The sequence below is a fragment of the Pan paniscus genome, chromosome 1, assembly GCF_029289425.2.
Source record: "Pan paniscus chromosome 1, NHGRI_mPanPan1-v2.0_pri, whole genome shotgun sequence".
In the NCBI taxonomy this organism is placed as follows: domain Eukaryota; kingdom Metazoa; phylum Chordata; class Mammalia; order Primates; family Hominidae; genus Pan; species Pan paniscus.
The window spans coordinates 177,148,421-177,171,847 of NC_073249.2; the positions used below are offsets into that span (position 1 = coordinate 177,148,421).

The 23,427-nt window shown below is 35.4% G+C and overlaps 1 protein-coding gene across 5 annotated transcripts in view; it reads left to right on the forward strand.

The window, feature by feature from the left end:
* Positions 1-23,427, forward strand: part of LOC100967527 (AGBL carboxypeptidase 4) — a 1,457,032-nt gene that overhangs the window by 301,194 nt on the left and 1,132,411 nt on the right. For 3 of the 5 annotated variants that reach the window (XM_034964682.3, XM_055093139.2, XM_055093131.2), the window contains exon 3: positions 429-589. In XM_034964682.3, the coding sequence (XP_034820573.1) occupies positions 429-589 (161 nt within the window). The remainder of the gene's footprint in view (positions 1-428; positions 590-23,427) is intronic. The other 2 variants (XM_008954952.5, XM_055093133.3) reach the window with 1 other exon arrangement.

Below are 23,427 nucleotides of genomic sequence, written 5' to 3' on the forward strand. Positions count from 1 at the left end.
AAAATTAAACAAGATCCAATGTATTACAGGTAGTTTGTATACAATGAAGCTTAATACAAAATACATAAGGTATTATCATCCTCACTTTTCTACGTAAGAAACCAAAGTTTGCCATTCTTCTCTTGGTTTATAGGGACTTACCACAGGCTTTATATAATATCCTGGTCTGTCAAAGACACTTGTAGCATAAAAGGATCTGGGTCAGAAGGGCCAGGCAGAGAAGCTTGCACCACAGCCTGGCCTAGCTGAAAGCTTTTCTTACTCTGGGCTACATTCAGACTTGGCAGCCCTTTGGATTGTGAACACTGAACCTTCAAGTACTGAATGTTGACAAATGCCACTATCAGAGAGCATAATATTTAAATGTGTGTACCATTGAGCTGCATGAACTTCTATTAAAACCCAATTCTCTTAATTTTTATTACCAGGTAACCTGGGCCGGGTGGACCAGGTCTCTGAGTTTGAGTATGATCTGTTCATTAGGCCGGACACCTGTAATCCACGCTTCCGAGTCTGGTTCAACTTTACTGTTGAAAATGTGAAAGAATCACAGGTGAGGGAAATAGTGGATACCTTCAGAGTGGTTTTGGTAAGAATAATATGCTTTTGTCTTCTTTTAGAAATATCAAAATAATGACTATATTAAGAATATATTCTTGTTTATCCACAGCAATGATACAGATTTGGTTCAAGAGATACAGAGATATATATACAATATGTTGACTTTTGTTATCTGATGGTTATTAAATAATACAAATATTTCATCTGAGAATAAAGTGTTCCTTACTGATTGAAGCATTAGCATGATATGTTAGGATTCCTTGAGGGACACTATAAGGAAACACTGGAAGAGACTTGCTATTATGTTTACAAAGGGTATTGTTCTCTATTGTCTCTTCTTTATAAAGATCTGTGAGAAACATTTCTCACAAGTCTCAGTTTCAAAAGAAAAGCTTTTCTTCTGTACAACAGAGTGTTTATATCTTTAAGACAATATGATTCTTGTAACTGATCCTATTTTCCCTTTGCTTTGGCTGCTGGGAAACTCGGAACCATATTTACAGCCCTCTCTAGTGATTCTGGAAAATATTTTTGCTTGTGCTTCTGTGTACTGACTTTGCTTTTACAAGTTGAGTATAGCTTATCTTAAACGCGTGGGACCAGAAGTGTTTCAGTTTTTTTTCAGATTTTGAAATATTTGCATATATAATACATACTGAAATATCTTGGGGAGGGTACCCAAGTCTGAACATGAAATTCATTTATATTTCATATACATCTTGTATACATAGCCTGGAAGTAATTTTATGCAATACTTTGAATAATTTTGTCCATGACAAACTATTATTTTCCATTTGTGGCATCATTTCAGTACTCAAAAAGTTTTGGATTTTGGAGCATTTTAGATTTTCGATTTCCAGATGAGGGATTCTCAACTTGTATTTTGAACGTATTAATCTGCTTTTAACCATAATTTCTTCAGCTACATTTTTTTAATAGTGCACGTTTTTATAATACTTTCGAATCCTATTTTTCATGAGAGAGACAGTATTGATGAAAATAAAGAGAACTAAAAACATATGCTTGAATGAACATTAATAAAACTCAAATCGTAAGATATCAGTTACTATTCCGTTATATTGAGACAACTGATCATGGAAGACTCTGTACAAGCTTTGTACACATAGTGAGATTATGATTGTTTTAAGCAGATGAAAGCATAGTCCTGCAATCCAACATCTACCTTCTTACTTTATGTTGTCTTTTGCTAGTATATTTGGGAAAAAGTAGGGAGTTTAGCTTCTCCTAGGGAGTTTAGCTTCTCCTGAGTCAATCCATTCTGCTTGCTCTATCCCCTGATTGCTTGCTTCTCATCATTTTATCTCAACTGCAACTTGACTTGTGTGTCAGACAGTGGCCAATGTCTTGAATTTAGGGACTCTGAGCCTTCTTCTATACAATATTATTCCTGGCATGCTAGCTTCAGCAAAAAGGGGGTGCAAATACAGCCACTTTGCTTTGATACTTTAATTTTGTACAACACCATGGACACAGGACTGAGTGTATGCAATATTTACTAAAGTTTAGGGGCCAACAGGAAGGAATCAAATCTAGGGAGGAGTCCTGAACATTATTTGCTAAATCTGACTTGTCTCAGAATTTTAGGACAAGGGAGAAAAAGTTACACCACACACAGAGAGCCTCTTAAGGACAAACTTTAGTTCCTAGCTTTGCTTTTTGGTTTTATTTACTCTCCTATGGCAGAGTTCCCTTTTCAGTTTTTCACAGTAACAGTAGGCATTCTCTTTCCCCTGATCTTAGGAAAACCCTCTCTTTACCTACAGGGGTTCACCTGATTCTAGGATTGTCCTACTTGTTCCACTAAGACAATCAATAATCCTTAAAGTATATTTTCCAAAGTCTGTGTTACTGAATCTAGAGAATATAATCCACGATAGGAGGCTTTAGTCACATGTACTAGACTGAGTCTTTCACTTCAAATTTGGGACCCCTATGAGATTTTCTTCATTACCTCTTTCATTCTTTTGTTAATGTTCCTGTCTCATATCAGCAACTTATGGTTGTCACAAACACATACCTCTGGAAAACAAACAATAATTCTGAAGCAGTGTAGTCAGTTCATATGAAGGAAGGAAAACATTTTCTTAAAAGCAGTATAATCTGCCATGATTTCTAAATTCATAAAGGGAATTATTCTTTTCCTCTTTTTTTTCATAGCACATCCCTCAGCTTGCCTGCCGGATCCAGGAACCCACTAACTCCTAAGAAGTGGGGCCAATTACTTTTCAAACAAGAGAATCATCTATCCTCATTGTGTTCTTTGCTAAACAGAGATTTAGCAGAAGCTCTGAAATTATACTGTTTCTTTAACTTTGGGTCACATTAAATTCCTGGCCCAGTTTTTCTTTCACTTAAGTGTCTATAAAGATTATCTTTATACAGCTTATACAAGGAGGGGTAGAGGGGTGAGATGATAAGAGAGTTAGGAAAAATGTGTTCCTTCAGTTAAACTACTTGAGATAGCCTTTTGGACAAGTTTCTCACGCAATGTTCTTTGCTCTTCTAGTTTGTTTACGAGGATGTTCTTTTTGTTGTTCAAAATGTCTCTGCCAGAGTGTTATAACTTACTTATTACATGTCAAAGCTATACAGCCTCTTTTGCAATCTTATCTATCAATTAACTGTGCAAGTAACATGAATGTTTTTTAAAGGGTTACTCTTACAAGAGAGTTGGGTCTGTTTTGTGGATGCATATTTATTAAAGTTGAAGGGACCAATATTTTCCCTGTCTCTGGGTTCTGTCTGCATATAGAGTGCTATCCTATCCTTGTTCCAATTAGAAATCATGAACATGTTTATCTGGTTTCCTGGAGCCTGATGCTTTTATCAGCCTCTTTCTGTGGGCCATTGCCTCATCAACTGTAATCACATTATGGAAATCTGTCTCAAGAAGGCATAAAGATCTGCAGGAAAGATACAATATATATCTCTAGCTCATAGGATATTTGTTTTCATGGTAGTCTACGTGAAAGAAAATAGTTTTACTATGAAGTTTGACTTGTGAGGTCTGTTTTTATAGCATCTCTTTCTATAATCTTTTTTTCATCTCTCAAATTTCCGTTAAAATGAGACCTGCATAAGTGTAATCTAGTCAAGAACGTTATTTAGGTCTTGGTACTACTAGCAGGCAAAAAAACATGTATGTATTAGTCATTGCAGGCTGACTCCATTAAATAAATTTTAAAAATTGCAGCATCAAATATATTGTATAAACAGGTCTAGCTTTTGCGTTGTATTTCTTCATGTTTCTAGGAAATAATAAAAGCTTGCAACATATGGTGTTGTATCCCAGGACTGATATATTAACCCCTAAAAGTAGTTGCTCAATAGTGCATTTGCAAGAATCAATGAAAACTAAATGTCCAAATTCCTTTATGGAAAGGTGATTTTCTCTCTAAAAAACTGATATTAAATATTCTTAGTGGAAATTTATTAATGCAGCTGAGAGCACTTGTGTGATATGAAAGCAGATCTTCTTATTTAAATATGCTAAAAGTTCAGCCAATAAGAGAAAATAAAATGATATGCTTGAATTGATTAAGCTCTATTTCTTTTTTGTATTTTTTTATCTTTTTGAAGTTATTTTTCCCATTTTTATTGTAAAAATAGTCAGTGTGCAATATAGTAAATTTGGGAAATATAATTATTTGAAGCAGAGAAAAAGCACCCCCCCACACACACAAAAATTACAATTTTACTAACTGGAAGCAAATACTGTTAATTTTTTTGGCATATTTATTTCTAAACTTATTTATTTTCTATCGTGGAGCATAATTAAATTTGTACTGTATATACATTTTCATGTTTTGCTTCTAAAGAACCTAAATATTATCACAGACAATTTTCTGTTATCAAAAGTTTGATAAATATGGCTATAAAATATTAATAGCTCTTTATTCTTGGTCATAAAGATTATTTTCCATTTGTTGTTGTTATAAGTAACAATGTAGTGAACATCTTGATGCAGGAAATGTTACCCAAATTTTATTTTGCTTCCTTAGGATAAATTCCTATGAGAGGAAATGATAGGCAAAGGGATATGAACATTTTAAAGACTCTTTACACATATATCTAAATTGATGCCAGAAAGTTTATACTATTTTACTGTTCTATCAGCAGTGAATAAGATTCCTTTATTTGAATTTCTTGCTTTGTTTTATAAACTCCAGTGTTCAGAAATCCATAATAAATTGTTACTTTTTCCTCACTTGTTTTGAAACTTCACACAGATAAATGGGATATGATGCAATGTCTCAGGCCTCCAGTCATAAATTAATTGCATTCCAGCAATAACATGAGACATCAAAACAGATAGAGTTATTATTTTGACTCCTTTTCTCAATTCATCAATCCTGTTTTACCTGGGATTGCCAATAGATTGTCATCTGATGTATGTAATAGGAGATTTTAAAAAAAGAAGTGTTTAACAATATAGTATTTCTTGGATTACTATAAGAAATAATGTAGTTTAAACATACACATGCACACATACACACTTTTACATAGATATGTTTAAATTTCCCTTTAAGATTCTGAGAAAGTTTGCTGCTCTTTTTTTTTTTTTTTTTTTTTGAGACAGAGTCTTTTTCTGTCGTCTAGGCTGGAGTGCAGTGGCGCGATCTTGGCTCACTGCAAGCTCCGCCTCCCAGTTTCACGCCATTCTCCTGCCTCATCCTCCTGAGCAGCTCTGACCACAGGCACCTGCCACCATGCCCAGCTAATTTTTTGTATTTTTAGTAGAGTCGGGGTTTCACCGTGCTAGCCAGGATGGTCTCGATCTCCTGACCTCGTGATCCACCCGCCTCAGCCTCCCAAAGTGCTGGGATTACAGGCGTGAGCCACTGTGTCTGGCCAGTTTGCTGCTTCTTTAGTCTCCATTCTGGAGAATTCAGGCTCTGAAATTTCATCCTGGCCATGGTAAAAATCAGCAGTCCACAAAGGCAGCATATCACAGTGGAATTAGCACAGACAATGGATTTAAACCAATTTTGGTTTATATTTCTGACTCTTACTTATGAGCCGTTTTACCTGTGATCAGTTTAAATAATCTCTTGGTACCTCAGTTTTCTCATCTGTAAAATGAAAGTAATAATACTAATTCAAAGGGGTCTTGTGAAAATTAAACAAGACAATGTTAAGTAAAGAGACTACTGATATGGTTTGGCTGTGTCCCCACCCAAAGCTCATCTTGATTCCCATGTGTTGTGGGAGGGACCTGGCGAAAGACAATCATGGGGGCAGGTCTTTCCTGTGTTGTTCTCATGATAGTGACTAAGTCTCATGAGATCTGATGATTATATATGGGGAGTTTATTAAGTATTAACTCACATGATCACAAGGTCCCACAATAGGCCATCTGCAGGCTGAGGAGCAAGGAAAGCCAGTCTGAGTTCCAAAACTGAAGAACTTGGAGTCTGATGTTCGAGGGCAGGAAGTATCCAGCAAGGGAGAAAGATGCAAGCTGGGAGACTAGTCCAGTCTCTCTTTTCACATTTTTCTGCCTGCTTATATTCTAGCCACACTGGCAGCTGATTACATTGTGCCCACGCAGATTAAGGGTGGGTCTGCCTTTCCCAGCCCAACTGACTCAAATGTTAATCTCCTTTGACAACATCCTCACAGACACACCCAGGATTAATATTTTGTATCCTTCAATCCAATAAAGTTGATACTCGTATTAACCATCACAACTACCATAGTGTTTGGTAGACAATAGGGACTCAATACTTGATGGCTATTGTTTTTATTAAAACACCCCAACAGTATCCTGTCTGTCATGGTGGCCAACATGAGAATGCAGAGCACCATTGTCATCCACCAGGACTATCTCCACTACATCCACAAGTACAATCCTACAAGAAGCACCCCAAGAACATGTCTGCACACCTGTCCCTCTGTTTCAAGGACATCCAGGTCAGCAACATCATCATGGTGGACAAGTGCTAGCCCTTGAGGAAGATAGTGCACTTCAACATGCTCAACGTCACCAAGGCCACCACCATCAAGAATCAATTTCAGAAGTTCTGAGACTGGACATCTGCCCAGACCTCAGAATGAAGTAAAGTTGCCTTCTCATTCAAACTATAGCAACAACAGCAGCAAGAACAAAAACTACCACCACAACAGATTACTACTAGAAAACTGCTACTAAAACAGATTTTTTGCCCTTATTCCTTTTCGACCTTCCTTTTCTCCTGTTTATCCTTCACCTCCTCCTCCACCTTCTTTCAAAACCTGTTATTGATGCTCATCATGCTCATCATCATCATCGTCATCAAGCAAAATGTACTAGTTAAGAATACAGACTTTTCGTTAGACATACATTCCAGGCCTAGCTCTTCCACTTACTGCCTCTGTGACCTTGAGAAAGTTATTGAACTGTCTATTTAAATTATTAATTTCTATATTTATTCAGTGGGGTTAATAGTACCTAATAGCGTTGATGGAAGAAACACATGGGATGATGCAAATAAAACACTAAATTTAATGCCTGGTCCATAGGAACTGTGCAGCAAATGTTATCTATTAATATTACTATACTTCTAATACTAATAGGAAATATAACACAGGTTCTCATTTTCTCTGTCATTCAACTTATTACATTAATAGCTAAAATTTACGGAACACTTCAATGTCATAAGTAGTGTTCTAAGCCCTTCATATTAATTCATTCATTTATTCCTCAAAGAAATTCTTTGAAGTAAGTACCACTATTAGTATCCTAACCCCCATTTTGCAGTTGAAGAAGCTGAAAGGAACTGAGACAAAGAAAGGATGAATAACTTGCTGAAGATCATACAATTAGTAAGTGGTTTATACAGGATTTGTGCCTAGGTAGTCACTGTAGGAATGCTCACTGTAGTAAATTTGGAAAATATAGCTAACTATTGAAAGCAAGCAAGAAAAAAACTGAAACACATAATCCTCCTACCTAAAAGGAATGACTGTGAACCTTTTAACATACAGGCATACTTCAGAGATATTGTGGGTTTGGTTCGAGATCATAGCAATGAAATGAATATCACAATAAAGTGAGTCACATGAATTTTTCGGTTCCCTGGTACATATAAAACTTATGCTGACTATATTATAAAATGTGCAGTAGCATTATGTCTGAAATCAATGTGTATACCTTAATTGAGAAACACTTTATTGCAAAAAAAAATTAATGTTCATCTGAGGCTTCAGTGAGTCTTAATCTTTTTGGCTGGTGAAGGGTCTTGCCTTGATGTTCATGGCTGCTGACTGATCAGGGTGCTATTGCTGAAGGTTGGGGTGGCTGTGGCAATTTCTTAAAATAAGACAGCAATGAGGTACACCACATCAGTTGACTTCATCAGTTAACTCATGAAATATTTCTCTGTAGCAGGTGAAGCTCTCTGATAACATTTTACTCACAGTAGAACTTCTTTCAAAATTGGAGTCAGTCCTCTCAAATCATGAAAAGTAACCCCATTTGCAGTAGCCAAAAATAAAATTAAACACCTAGGAATTAACTTAACCAAAGGACTGAAAGCTCTCGTTTATGGAAGACTATAAAATATTGATCAAAGAAATTGAAGAGGACAGAAAAAAAGGAAAGATATTCCATGTTCATGGATTAGAAGAATCAACATTATTAAAATGTCCACACTACCCAAAGCAGTCCATAGATTGAATGTAATCTCTATCAAAATACCAATGACATTCTTCACAGAAATAGAAAAAATCCTAAAATTCATATGGAGCCACAATAGACCCAGAAGAACCAAAGCTATCCTGAGCAAAAATAACAAAACTGGAGGAATCACATTACTTGACTTCAAATTATACTGCAGAGCTATAGTAACCAAAGCAGCATGGTACTGGCATAAAAGCAGACACATAGACCAAGGAACAGAATAGAGAACTCAGAAAAGAATCCATATTATCTACAGTGAACTCCTTTTTGACAAAAGTGCCAAGAATATACATTGGGGAAAGGACAGTCACTTCTATAAATGCTGCTAGGAAAACTGGATATCCACATGCAGAAGAATGAAACTAGGCTCCTGTTTCTCACTATCTACAAAGTTAAATTAAAAGAGATTAATGATTTAAATCTGAGACCTCAAACTATGAAACTACTAAAAGAAAACATTGAGGAAACTCTCCAGGGCATTGGCGTGGGCAAAGATTTTTTGAGTAATACTCCACAAACATAGGCAACCAAAGCAAAAATGGACAAATGGGATTATATCAAGTTAAAAAGCTTCTGCACAGCAAAGAAAGCAATGAACAAAGTGAAAGATGACTCACACAATAGGAGAAAATATTTGCAAACTCTACCCACCTGACAAGGGATTAATAATCAGAAAATATAAGGAACTCAAGTAATAGGAAAAAAATCAAATAATATGATTTAAAAATGGGCAAAAGTTCTGAACAGACATTTCTCAAAAGAAGACATACAAATGGTAAACAGGCATATGAAAAGGTGCTCAACATCAGTGATAATCAGAGAAATGCAAATCAAAACTACAATTAGATATCATCTCATCTCAGTTAAAATAGCTTATATCCAAAAGACAGGCAATAACAAATGCTGGCGAGGATATGGAGAAAAGGGAACCCTCATACATTGTGAGTGGGCATGTAAATTAACACAACCACTATGGAGAACAGTTTTGGACCTTTTTCAAAAGTCTGTAGAGCTACCAAATGATCCAAAAATCTCACTGCTAGGTATATACCCAAGAAAGGAAATCAGTATATTGAAGATATATTTGCAATGTCACGTATATTGCAGCACTATTCACCATAGGCAAGATTTGGAAGTAACTCAAGTGTCTGTCAACAGATGAATGGATAAAGAAAAATGGTACACCTACACAATGGAGTACTATTCAGCCATAAAAAAGAACGAGATCCTTTCATTGGCAACAACATGGATGGAACTGGAGGCCATTATGTTAAGTGAAACAAGCCGTGCACAGAAAAACAGACTTTACATGCTCTCTCTTTTTGTGGTAGCTAAAATTAGCTAAAAATTAAAACAATTTAACTCATGGAGGTGGAGACTAGAAGGATGGTTACCAGAGGCTGGGAATTGTAGTGGCATGATTGTTGTGGGGAGGGTGTGGAAGTGGGTATAATAATAGTTAGAAAGTATGAATAAGACCTAGTATTTGCTAGCACAACAGATTGGCTATAGTCAATAATAATTTAATTGTACATTTAAAATAACTAATATAGTATAATTGGATTGCTTATAAAACAAAGGATAAATGCTTGAGGGATGCATACCCCATTTACCCTGATGTGATTATTATAATTGTATGCCTTTATCAAAATATCTCATATACCTCATAAACATATATACCCACTATGTGCCCATAAAAATTAAAAATAGAAAACATTCAGAGGGAAGTGTTGTATTCAATATGTAGAGGATATGGTTAGCTTAACGAATTTGCATATGTACTTTATTATTTCAATTTTAGTGTAAGTGTGGCAAACATGAACATACTTGTATTTTTTAAATTTTTTTAAATTTTTTTTAGATAGGCTTTTACTCTGCCATCCAGGCTGGAGTGCAGTGGCATGATCTTGGCTCACTGCAACCTCTGCCTCCTGGGTTCAAGCAATCCTCCTGCATCAGCCTCCTGAGTAGCTGATACTACTACAGGAGTGCACCACCATGCTGGACTACTTTTTTGTATTTTTGTAGAGATGAGGTTTCACTATGTTGCCCAGGCTGGTCTTGAACTCCTGAGCTCAAGTGATCCGTCCCCCTCGGCCTCCTAAAGTGCTGGGATTGCGGACATGAACCATTGTGCTCTGCCCATATTTTTATTCTTTCAAGTCGGCTTCTATTGTTTTACAGAGATAACTTTAAGTTTCTGGGGACTGATAATAAACCTAGTAACTATTCCTATTATTAAGTTCATATTACAAATGACAAAATCAAATTTGTTTCCTTACTTTACCACTTTTAGAGTCATTTCCTAAATTTATCTGTGCCTTTCTATCTCTGCTACAGCCATTCAAGTTTAATCTATTTACATATATTGTTTGGACTATGGCAGTTGTCTTCCAACTGTGGTTTTTTCCAGGGTCTCATGCAATTTAAGTTCATCCTTCACACTGAAGCTGGAGCATTATATGTAAAGTGCAAATTTAACCTTGCCACTCTACTGCTAAATGCCTTAAATACCCCTCTATTACCTTTAGGGTAAAGTCCAAACTTCTTAGCCTGGCATGTGGTACCATTCATGATCTAGTTCTTATCCAGTTTGCTTTTGTCTTACATACTTATTGGCCTTCTTGTAGTTCCCTACAGCGACCATGTTGTTTCATATTTCCATGAATTTTACTGTATTTTTCCTGTAATGCCATTCTAACATTTATTCATTTGGATTAAGCTCAAGCTTTGGAGTCAGACTGCCAGGGTTGGTATTCTACTTCAACTATTTACTGTGTCACCTGGGCAAATTATTTTATACTCCCTCTGTTTCAGTTTCCTACCTACCTGAGATAATATATACAAAACAATTGCAGTTTTGCCTAACATGTAGAAAGCTTTCCATAAATTTTACTTTCTTATTATTTATATTCAATAAATACTTATTGTGTGTGCCAGATACTGCTCTAGGCATTCAGGAATCAGCATTGAATAAGACAGATAAGGTTCTTCTGTTCTGGAGAAGCTTATTTTCTATTATGTGAATAAAGACAATAGATAGGAGCAAGTAAACAAAGTATTTTTAGAAGTGGCAAATCCTACCACAATTTGTTTATCCACTTAAGGGATTATATAAATGTTTTCAGTTTTTGTGATTATGAATTGGCTTTGATTATGACTGACTTTGTTTCATGGGATGATTTCAGGGGGCCAAGGCTGAGGTCAGCACTCCTGGGCTGCATGCTTTAGCCCTGAGGGGCTGGAACTAGGCCAATGGCATTGTTCTCTGGCTTGTCAAGGTTAAGCACTTACTGTGCTGGAGGAGCTGAGGTGTTCCCCATCCACTGGCAACAACATTCCCATGGAGGGTGCTGGCAAAAGAACTTCAGTGGGGCCATGGCGGAGGTCCTTATTAGAGATATTAGAGAACCCAGAAATAAAGCCACATATCTATAACCATCTGATCTTCAACAAAGATGACAATAACAACCACTGGGGATAGTACTCCCTGTTCAATAAATGGTGTTGGGATAACTGTCTAGCCATCTGCAGAAGACTGAAACTGTACCTCTTCCTTTCACCATATATAAAAATCAACTCAAAATAGATTAAACACTTAAATATACAACCTAAGACTATAAAAATCCTAGATGAAAACCTAGGAAATACCATTCTGGATATAGACCATGGTAAAGATTTTATTAACAAATACTCCAAAAGCAATTGCAACCAAAACAAAAATTGACAGATGGGACCTAATTAAACTAAATAACTTCTGCATAGCAAAATACACCATCAGCAGAGTAAACAGACAACAAACAAAATGGAAGAAAATATTTGCAAACTATGCACTTGACAATGGTCTAAATTCCAGAATCTATAAGGAACTTAAACAAATCAACAAGCAAAAAACAACCTGATGAAAACATGAGCAAAGATGAAAGGACACTTCTCAAAAGAAGACATACAAAGGGCCATCAAGCTTATGAAAAAATGCTCAACATCCTTGATCATTAGAGAAATGCACATTGAAACTACTATGAGGTATCATGTCACACCAGTCAGAATGGCTACTATTAAAAAGTCAAAACATAACAGATGCTGGCAAGTTTGTGGAGAAAAGGGAACGCTTATACACTGCTGGTGAGAGTGTAAGTTAGTCCAGCCATTGTGGAAAGCAGGTTGAAGATTTCTCAAATAAGTTGAAACAGAGCTACCATTTGACCCAGCAATTCCATTACTGGTTACATACCCAAAGGAATATAAATCCTTCTACCATAAAGACACATGCACACATATGTTCATTCCAATACTGTTCACAATGGCAAAGACATGGAATCAACCTAGATGCCCATCAACGGTGAACTGAAAAAAATTGTGGATTGAAGAAAATGTGGTATGTATACACGACTACTGTGCAGCCATAAAAGAATGAAAGCATGTCCTTTGCAGCAACATGGGTATATCCTAAGTGAATTAACATGGGGACAGAAAACAACATACCACATGTTCTCACTTATAATTGGGAGCTAAATATTGAATACATGTGGACACAAAGAAAGGAACAATAGGCACCAGGGCCTTCTTGAGGGTGGAAGGTGGGAGGAGGGTGAGGTTCAAAAAACTACCCATTGAGTAGTATGATTACTACTTACGTGATGAAATAATTTGTATATGAAATCCCAGCCACATGCAATTTACCCATGTAACAAACCTGCACATGTACCCCCAGAACCTAAAATAAAAGTTAAAAGGAAAAAATAAAAATGAAAGTTTATCACTTTTAATTGGGCTGGGTGTCAGGAAATAGATAAAAGTAGGTTTTAAAGAGAACACTGTACTTGATCCAGTCCTTAAAGCTGCCTTAAATAGGAAAAACTCATCTTAGTCAAATAAATATCATAAACCTGTTACGATAGCCGAACTTCAATTTAATCATGAAATAAGCGGTAAAAACAATTAAATCATATAATGCTGTCAATTTATATAAAGCAAAGCATGTCTTTGCATTTTTATTAAGATTATAGAGTTGGCCTTAGAATGGGGTAGTTATATTTCACCTTTTATTGTGCTTTAACATCAACATTGATTGATGTGACATGACATGGTTACTTGTTTATGAAGAAAACTAATATGAGCTTCACACTGAGGAATTTCATGCTGGATTTTCTTTTACCCTTGGTGTGTGGTTTTTTAACTGCTGAACAATTAAAAAAGACCCAAATTTAGACTGGAAACTTATTGTGACATAAACTTATAAATATTGCTGTTGCAATATAAATAAAACACAGATGTAGAAAGTGAAAAAGATCTTTATGCAAATGAAACTGGGCACCAGAAACAGAACATCTTAGGCTAGATGAATCTTAAAGCTATGGGTTTTTGGCTGATCTACTGCCAAAGAAATGAGAGATTGATATTTAAATTTTATGTAAAATTTTATGGGTTGTCTAAGTCTTGCTTTGGCAGAACAAAAACAATAAAATCAAGAGGAAAAGGCACTGAAACTTTATAGACTTTGGTTTGCTGGATATATGGGAAAAGCTTTAGAGTCTAACCAGATAAACTGTCAGAGGCTCTTATTATGCCCCATTATGAATCTAGAATGGTTCAATCCACTTGTAGCCTGACCTACTCTTGTGCTCACCTTTGAATTTTAGCTAACTTTCTTGTGCCATTCAGCAGGATGATAAACTAAATGCTGATTACTCCTCAGTCTTGAACTTTAGTTTCACTGCAGTGTAATTCATCTTTCCAGCAGCCTACCAAACACTTCCACATCAGTATTGAACAGCAAATTTTCATCAAGTGTGTATCCTCTTTTTGCAGTCCTATTTTTAACTTATTGTACCATTTGCTGTCTACTTAATTACTCAGATAAAAATTTGGGATTCATTCTTGATGATTCATTCATTATTCATGTCGTTTCCTCATTTGGAAAGCCTTTCTGTATTTCTCACTTTGCCTAGCTCATGAAACCTTTTAGATATGGATAAAGTCTATTTCCTTTTGGGAAGCTTCTCCTTACTTCCAGACTATTCTCCCACAGCTTCCATTGCTGATGCTAACATAGCATGGTTATCATATGATGTTACACTTGATGTGTCATGTGTTCCTTTCCCTGATGGATTTTTAGCTACCCTCTATTAGAGACTGAAACTTAATAATTTCTTATTTAAATTTCTATGAAATAGAGCTTCTTGTGAGGACTGAAATAGCTAGCACTGAGATATAATGAGTGCCTGTGGCTGTTAGCTACTATTATTATTACTTACTATTATCTTGGTTTCTGCAGTGCTTAATATGATATCTGCCTTTAAAAAATGGATATGTTGATAAAACAAGTGTGTTTAACCTTTATCTCTGCAATGACACCCTGGTATAGCCTCCTTTTGGACATCAAGACTCCGCTTTTTTAGGGGTAATGAGATTTTCTTCCCAGGCTGATAAGATTCTCTAGCCAGTGCCTTTTTTGCCTGAATTTGTACCTGAACCAAGAGGCCTGCTAAATATGTTTTTTTTTAATTGAAAATGCACCTAGTGACCTTGAAACTAATAAATTATGCTTCTGGCGAACTTCTAAATTAGCAGTAAAGACGATGGCCAGTCTGTGATAATCCAGAGCAAACATCAGTCTAAGACCTGGGATAACTTTTAGAACTCAGCATAGACATTGTGAAGTAGAACCTTTCTCTGAGCCCTTTGACTGTGTTAGGTATCTCATTGTGTCTCTTCAATCATGTCTTCTTCAATCATAGCACTTAATATACCATGATGAAATTTTCTGTCTCTGCTCTGAGACTATGAGGGTAAAATTTGTCTTTTTCATGTTGTCTTCCTAGGACAGGTTCATCTACATAATTTGCGAAGCCCAGTGAAAAATGAAAATGCAGAAACCCTTGTTAAATGATATGAAGAATTTCAAAATGGTGACATCAAAAGATTAAATCAAATGTGGGCCCTACTCAGTGTGGAGCCCTGTGCAGCTGCACAGGTCACACACCCATGAAGTTGGTCCTGCTCTAGGGCCTTCGTCTGGTATGAAGTAGTAGGTTTGACAGATAAATGAATAGATTACTAACATGTAAGCTATTGAAAAATCTGTGATGAGTGGGCAATAACAATGACCTACATTGAATAAGCATCAAAAGTGAGAGGCCAATATTTTTCAATAGTAGATAGAACTTTCTTACACAATCATTAATGAGAGTCAGTAATTTATTAACTTTATGTCTTATTTATATATATTTTTTCTGGGGGGACGGAGTCTCACTGTTTCACCAGGCTGGAGTGCAGTGGCGTGATCTCAGCTCACTGCAACCTCCACCTCCCAGATTCAAGAGATTCTCCTGCCTCAGCCTCCTGTACCTGGGACTACAAGCGTGTGCCACCACACCCAGATAATTTTTGTATTTTTAATAGAGATGGGGTTTCACCATGTTGGCCAGGATGGTCTCGATCTCTTGACCTTGCGATCCTCCCTCCTCGGCCTCCCAAAGTGCTGGGATTACAGGCATGAGCCACCGTGCCCCACCTATATGTTTTTTAATCAAGGAAAGTAATCTTGACTCTTAAATTAATAGATAATTACATTAAATTCTTAATTCCAGATTTATTTTTTTAAAGAAATAGTTTGCTGTACTTTTTTAGTAGGCAGAGGCCAAGGTAGGAGAAAGCCACTTTCTTTCTTGATTTAAATAAAATTGCAGCTTAATGGTAGGCACAATCTTTTCACCATCACATATTTCCAGAAAATTGTAGAGAAAAACTTCCATATTAAAAAGGCATGGCATTTACTCTTTTACTTTGCTAAGCCAATGACCAACACAAAAGTATTTATAATGGCAAAGGGAATAAAGGATCTCTCACAGAAGTTTATATAATAGATTATTGTAGAAACAGAGTAGCTTCCTTAATTTGGAATGTAGAAACACTGTTTTATGACTTTCTGCTGTGAAATCAGAGAGGCTGGAATTATGGCTCCAGAAAGATGTAGTAGACATATTTTTCCCTAGTTTTCCTAGTAAATGCAACTAAAACCCTGAACATTTTATATAAAACATAAGAAGACTATGAAAGGTGGAGTAAAGAAGGCAGACCATCTAGGGACTTGAGGACTTGCAAAATAATGTGACGCTAGAGTGCTATCACTGGAAGCCTAGTGGGGAGACTGAATGATAACCTCCACCTCACAGTAACATGGTCCCTTCATCCTTCTGGTATCAATATAAGGCAACTGGAGAATCTGGACTTCTATCCATACCTGGAAGTAATGAGGTAACCTCCCCTTTTCTTCTAGAACAATGTTAAAAGAACACTGCTAAAACACAAGATTGATATAAAATCCAGGATTTCATAAGATAATATAAAAATATTTAGATTTTAGTTAAAAGTAATCTGTCGTAGCAAGAACTGGGGAAATCTCAACTTGAAACACAAAAGATAACCAACAGACACCAACATTAAGATGACACAGTTAGAAGTATCTGCTGAGGTTTTTAAAGCAGCCATCATAAAAATTCTTTTACAAACTATTACACATTTAAAACAAATGCAAAACACAGTTTCAGTAATGAAATAGAAGATACAAAGAACAACCACGTGGAAATTTTAGAACTGGAAAATACAATAAATGAAAGAAAAACTCAGTGAATGTGCTCAATAGAATGGGGAGGACAAAGGAAAGTGTCAGTGAACGTTAATGTAGAATGTAACAATTATCCATTCCAAGCAACAGGACAATAGTTTAAAAAAAAAAAAAAGAAAAACAACAGAGCATCAGGAACATCAGGGAATTCAACAGAATGATCTAAATTCATGTTATTGAAGTTCCAGAAGCAAAGGAGAAAGAGACTGGAGCTGAAAATCATTCATACACATAATGGCTGAAAATTTCTAAATCATAGCAAATACATAAACCTATAGATTGGGTGAACCTCAAAACAGGATAAACCCAAATAAAACCATGGCAAGACATATCATAGCCAAATTTCAAAAACCAAATTAAAAAAAATTTTTGAAAGAAAACAGAGGAAAAAAATGCTTACTTATAGAGAAAAAAATTTGAAAGATAGAGGCTTTATAATAAGAGATCATGGAACCCACAATAAAGTGCTGTAACATTTTCAAGTGGTATAGAAAATACCTATCTACCTAGAATTCTATATCCAGTGAAAATATGTTTCAGGAATGAAGAGAAAATCAAGGCACTCTCAGATGAATGAAGGAAAACTAATAAAATTGTTGCCGTACAGCAAGAATGACTAAAAGAAGTTCTTAAAAGGAAAGGAAAATGATAAAAGAAAGAACCTGGCTGGGCACGATGGCTCACACCTGTAATCCCAGCACCTTGGGAGGCAGAGGTAGGCGGATCACAAGGTCAAGAGATCGAGACCATCCTGGACAACGTGGTGAAACCCCGTCTCTACTAATAATACAAAAAATAGCTGGGTATGGTGGTGCACGCCTGTAGTCCCAGCTACTCGGGAGACTGAGGCAAGAGAATCTCTTGAACCTGGGAGGCAGAGGTTACAGTGAGCCGAGAGCGCACCACTGCACTCCAGCCTGGTGACAAAGCAAGACTCCATCTCAAAAAAAAAAAAAAAAAAAAAAAAAAAAGGGAAGAAGAAGAAAATCTTGGAACATCATGAATGAATTTTAAAAAAGCAGAAAATATTGTTTCTTCTACTCTGTTCTTAATTATGTTTGAAAGTTGAAACAAAAGTAGAACAGCATCTAATGCAGTTCAATGCATGTAGAGAAAATATTTAAGGTAATTGTGTTATAAATGGTAGAGCATTAAGAGATTAAAAGAGATGTAAAATTTCTGCATACTTCACTCAAACTGGTAAATGTTGACAAAGTAGACTATGATAAGTTATGTATATATGGTATGCTACCTAGAGCAACCACTACATGCTGATGAAAAAGATATGTTGAAAAACACTATGAATAATTCAAAAACAGAATTCTAAAAAGAAGAAAAGTTCAGTTAACCTACAGAAAGCCCAGAAAAAGTAAATGGAGACATGAATACAGAGAGAACAAATAGAAAATTAAACAAAATTATAGAATCAAGCCCTAACATATGCATAATTCCATTAAATGTAAGTGGCCTTATTTACAGCAATTAAAAAGCAGAAATTGGCAGCATGACTAAATAAAAGAGAGAGATGCAACTATATACTTTCTACAATAAATGTATTTCAAATATTATTATATAGATAGATTGAAAGTAAAATGATGGAGATTCACACACACACACATGCAAACATACACACACAAGCACACACACACCTTGGTTATAATAAACCAGAAGTATATATATGCATATCAAATAAGTAGAACAAAGAAAATTATCAGAGACAGAGAAGCACTTCATGTAATGACAAAAATGTCAATTCACCAAGAAGGCATCTTCTTCTGAATGTGTATGTATCAAACAACAAAGCTGAAAAGTATTTGAAGCAAAAACTAATAAAACTGAATGAGGAAATACATAAATTCAGAGTAGCTAAAGACTTCAACACCCCTCTCTCAACAACTGGTAACACATCTAGATGTAAAATCATCAACGACTTAAAACTTAAGAGTACCATCAACCCACAGGCATCAATCAACATTTATAGAACACTCCACCCAATATGAGAATAAACAATTTTTTCAAATGACCATGGCATTCAATAGAAGATATGCCATATCCTGGGACATTAAGCACACCTTAACAAATTTTGGGAAATTTCAATCTATATATCCCATATATAGAGGATATACCATATCCTGGGACATTAAATACACCTTAAAAAATTTTAGGAAATTCCAAATAATTGAAATGATACAGAGTGGGTTTTTTGATCACAGTGAATGGAACTAAAAGCCAATAACAGAAAAATAAAAATAAATCTTCAAACATTTGTAAACTAAACAATGCACTTATAAGTAATTTATGGTTTTAAAAGTTAGTCCCAATGAAATTTAAAAAACACAGTGAAGTGAATGAAAATGAAAATACAACTTACCAAAATTTGTGGCCGGTAGCTAAACCAGTACTGAGAGGGCAATGTATAGTTCTAAATACTTACATTAGAAAAGAAGAAAGTCTAAAATCAGCAATCTAAGCTCCTTCCTTCAAAGAAATCATATAAAGAAGATAAAAATTAACCCAATGCAAACTGAGGGCAAGAAATAATAATCGGAGTAATCACTGAGATTGAAAATGAAAAGCAGTAGAGAAAATCAATCTAGCAAAAGTGGGTTCTTTGAAAAGATCAAAAGAAATGATAAAAGAAAAACCTCCAGTATGGCTGATGAAAACACAAAAAGACACACATTATTAATATTAGGAATGAAATAGGAGATACCACCATAGACTCTGAAGATGTCAATAAAATAACAAAGGAGTAATATGAATAGCCCTACACACATAAATTTGGTAAGTTAGATGAAATGAGACAATTCCTTGAGAAGTACAAACACTACAAGTTACAAAACATGAAATATATAATTTGAATAGCTCTATAACTATTAAGGACATTGAATTTGTAGTTTAGAAAAATAAAAACGTTTTCAAAAAGGATGTGTCCAAGCCTTAATTGTTTCACTGGAGGATTCTACCAAATATATAAAGAAGAATTAGCACCAGCTCTGCACTGTTTATCCAAGTCAGCTTTAGGTGCCATAACAAAATATCATAGACTGGGTTGCTTAAGCAGCAGAAATTTATTTTCTTACACTTCTGGAGAATGGAAGTCTAAGATCAGGGTGCCAGCATAGTTAAGTTCTGATAAGGAGTCTCTTCCTGGTTACCTTCTTGCTGTGTGTTCACACTGTGGAGAAAGCAAGCAAGCTCTCTGGTGTCTCTTCTTATAAGGGTACTGATCCCAACATGAGGACTCCACCTTTATGATCTCATCTAAAGCTAATCACCTCCCTAACGCCCCATCTCCAAATGTCATCACATTGAGAGGTCTTCAAAATACTAATTTTGGGGGTCACAATTCAGTTCATGGCACTGTCTTTTCCAGAAAATAGAGAAGAACAAAACACTTTCCACCTTATTTTATGAGCTCAGTATTGCTCCAACACCAGAATGAGAACAAAGAGAGTGCAAATTAAAAAGATAAAACTACAGACCAATATGGATGCAAAATTTGTGAACAAAATATTTGTAAAGAGAATTTATCAATATATAAAAAGAATTATATACCAAGACTAAGTGGGGTTTTTTCCAGTGGTACAAAGCTGGTTCAGTATTCATAAATCAAGGATTGTAATCCATCACATAAATATGCTAAAGATGAAAAAAATCACATGATCATATCAGTTGATGCAGAAAAAGTATTGGCAAAATTCAACACCTATTCATAATAAATTTTCCAAAAATTTTTCCTGCATAGGTTAGAGATTGGACTAGACATTGGGGTTACAGAGATTATAGAGATATAAGAATAAAGATGTAGTTCTTCTCCTTAAGGCATTCAGGTTAGTTGCAAGAGAGAGAGAGAGACTAAGTAAGTAGAATACAATGTGAGTATGTCAGGAGAAGAGAGCAATAGCCTCTTTTGGGAGGTGCCAGGTAATGTTTCCTAAACTGTTACTATTGAACTTGGTCTAAAAGGATAAATAATAGATATTCTTTAAACAAAGAAAAAAAAGAATATTCCTGGCAGATGGAATAGTGAAAGACACAGCAGTAAAAACCATGGCATATCACTCAATATACTAGGCATTCTTAAATGATTCCCTTAATCTCTTGGCTTATACATCCTTTGCTGTTATTATTAAGAAGCAATGTTACATAATGGAAAGAGCATAGGCACTATCTATGGTTAGCCAGGCCTGACTTAAAATTCAGCTTTATTACATTTATATCGCCCCTCTATGTACAAAATGTGACTAATAATACCTGTATGTAGGATTGATGTGAACATGTCATAAAGGTAATAGGACATATGAATACCATTCTCTATCTTTGACATATTGTATGTACATGACACATAATAATGTATTTATTTGATAAATGTTTTCAAAATGTTTGTGAATTCTTAATGGTAGTCAGTTAAAATAAGAATTTACTAAGAACAAGCAACAGTGTAACACACAGACTGGCTGTATGTTTTCATTTTTAGAAGGAATATGGGCAAAGTGTATGACAACCTAAGTAGAGAAAGAATAAAATTATCTTCCCTTTGGAAGCCTTTTCAATGCCAAATGATATTACCCCAGATCAATACTTGGGTTGTATTTAGATTTTGTTGAAGACTAAATTGAAGACCTGGGCAAATTTTAGACCATATATTCCCTCATGAAATTACCTTGTGCTGCAATGCCTGGATCATCTTATAAAAGGTGATGAATACAGACTGAGTCCTAGACTGGGACTTAGTGTCTTGAGAATGAAAATAACACTATCTTAATGGAAACATTGATTTCCAGATGAATTAATGGAGTGGTTTGCTAACAACAATGGATACAGGGTCAGAAATATTGGAATTTAGGGTTACTTTTACCAAATTGCTCATGTGACCTCAGGTAAACCATTTTACCTCTCTGGGTGTTTGTTTTCTCATCTGCAAAATAAGAATAATAATCCTTAGCATCCTTACCCCTTAGGATTATTATGTACATCAGTTGAAATGATGGACATAGAACTGCTCTGTAAACCAGCCAAAGCTATAATTGTGAGGGGTTTATTTTTATCGGCACTACTCTCACATAACTTGCAGTCAAGAAATGGGTCCTTAGCTACCTCTGTCACTAATTTGCAGTAGAACTTTGTGCAAATCACTGCCTTCCTTCAGATTCAGATCTGTAAAATTAAGTGATTCACAAAATTAGTGATTCTCATCTGGAAAGTGGATCCCCCCTGGAGGAGGCTTTAAATCAAATATGCTCTTTCTCCCTGTGGAGAGTTTGATATACTGTCTCCCTTAGTAGATACAGATACAATATTAAGAATAATTACTACAGTTAACCTACTGACAAACCCATCCCTTGGACAAGGCAACTAAGATGGCTTTTCTGAGCCTTTTGTTTGGATTAAGGTATAGACTCATGGGGCTGATTTATTACTGTTTTCTGAATCATTAGCATGATTTTATTTTTATTTTTTATTTTTATGGATTCAAGGGGTACATGTGTAGATTTGTTACATGAGTGTATTGTGTAATGCTGGGGTTTGGGTTACCCAAATAGTAATATTGTACCCAACAGGTAATTTTTCCTGGCTTACCTCCCTCCCACCCTCCTCACTTTTGGAGTCCCCAGTTTCTATTATTTCCCTCTGTATGTTCATGTGTATCTGTTGTTTAACTCCCATTTATAAATGAGAATATACAGTATTTTTTTGTTTCTGTTATGAAATTATTAACATTTAATATCAAAATCTCTTTAATGATTACGGCAAGGGGCCCATGAAAGATTCCAACAATGTGGCCTTTTTTTAAAGTCTAATTATCTTGTCTAGGTTCCAGCCCACACCCTTCTAGGGATGGCCTGCATGACAGTGTCTTATCCCTTGGTTGGAAAACGGAATGACAATCACTAGATTAGATGATCCATAGGGACTTCCATCTTCCACATCTCAGGCCTGAAATTTAGAATCTTCAAGACATTTAAAACAATTTTAGTTGTCAATACTTTGTAATTCCAGTTTAGACAGTACCTATTGCTTAAGAAAAGCTAATCCCCAGGCATTCTAATTTCTTATCTCAGTGTAACTATCACTCAAATGTCAAAAGCTCATTACAAATGTCATAAACAAAATCAGTATTGAGTGGGGAAGATCATGATATTAACTGCATGTGCAAGCACTATTTTGTGATTTGACATTGTTTCATTACTGCTTGACATACTTTCATTGTATCAAGTTGTGATTAATCAAATCTTGCAGTGATACCTCACTATCTCTCAAAGACTGTAATTCTACCACTTAATGGTGATTTCGTTCTTTTTTTTGGAAAACAGTTATCTGCAGATCTAGGTAGATAGTTAGGCTGTTACCAGGTAATAGATTTTTTTCTTCTGTCTCATTAGCCTGAAGAAATGTGAAACTACGTGTGGTTAAACATATGTGTGTGTGTGTGTGTGTGTGTGTATATGTATGTATATTTTATTCTTATATATATTCTTTTATTCTCTTTAATAAAAATATATAAATTTATATATAAATATAATTATATATTTATATCTTTTTTATTCTCCTC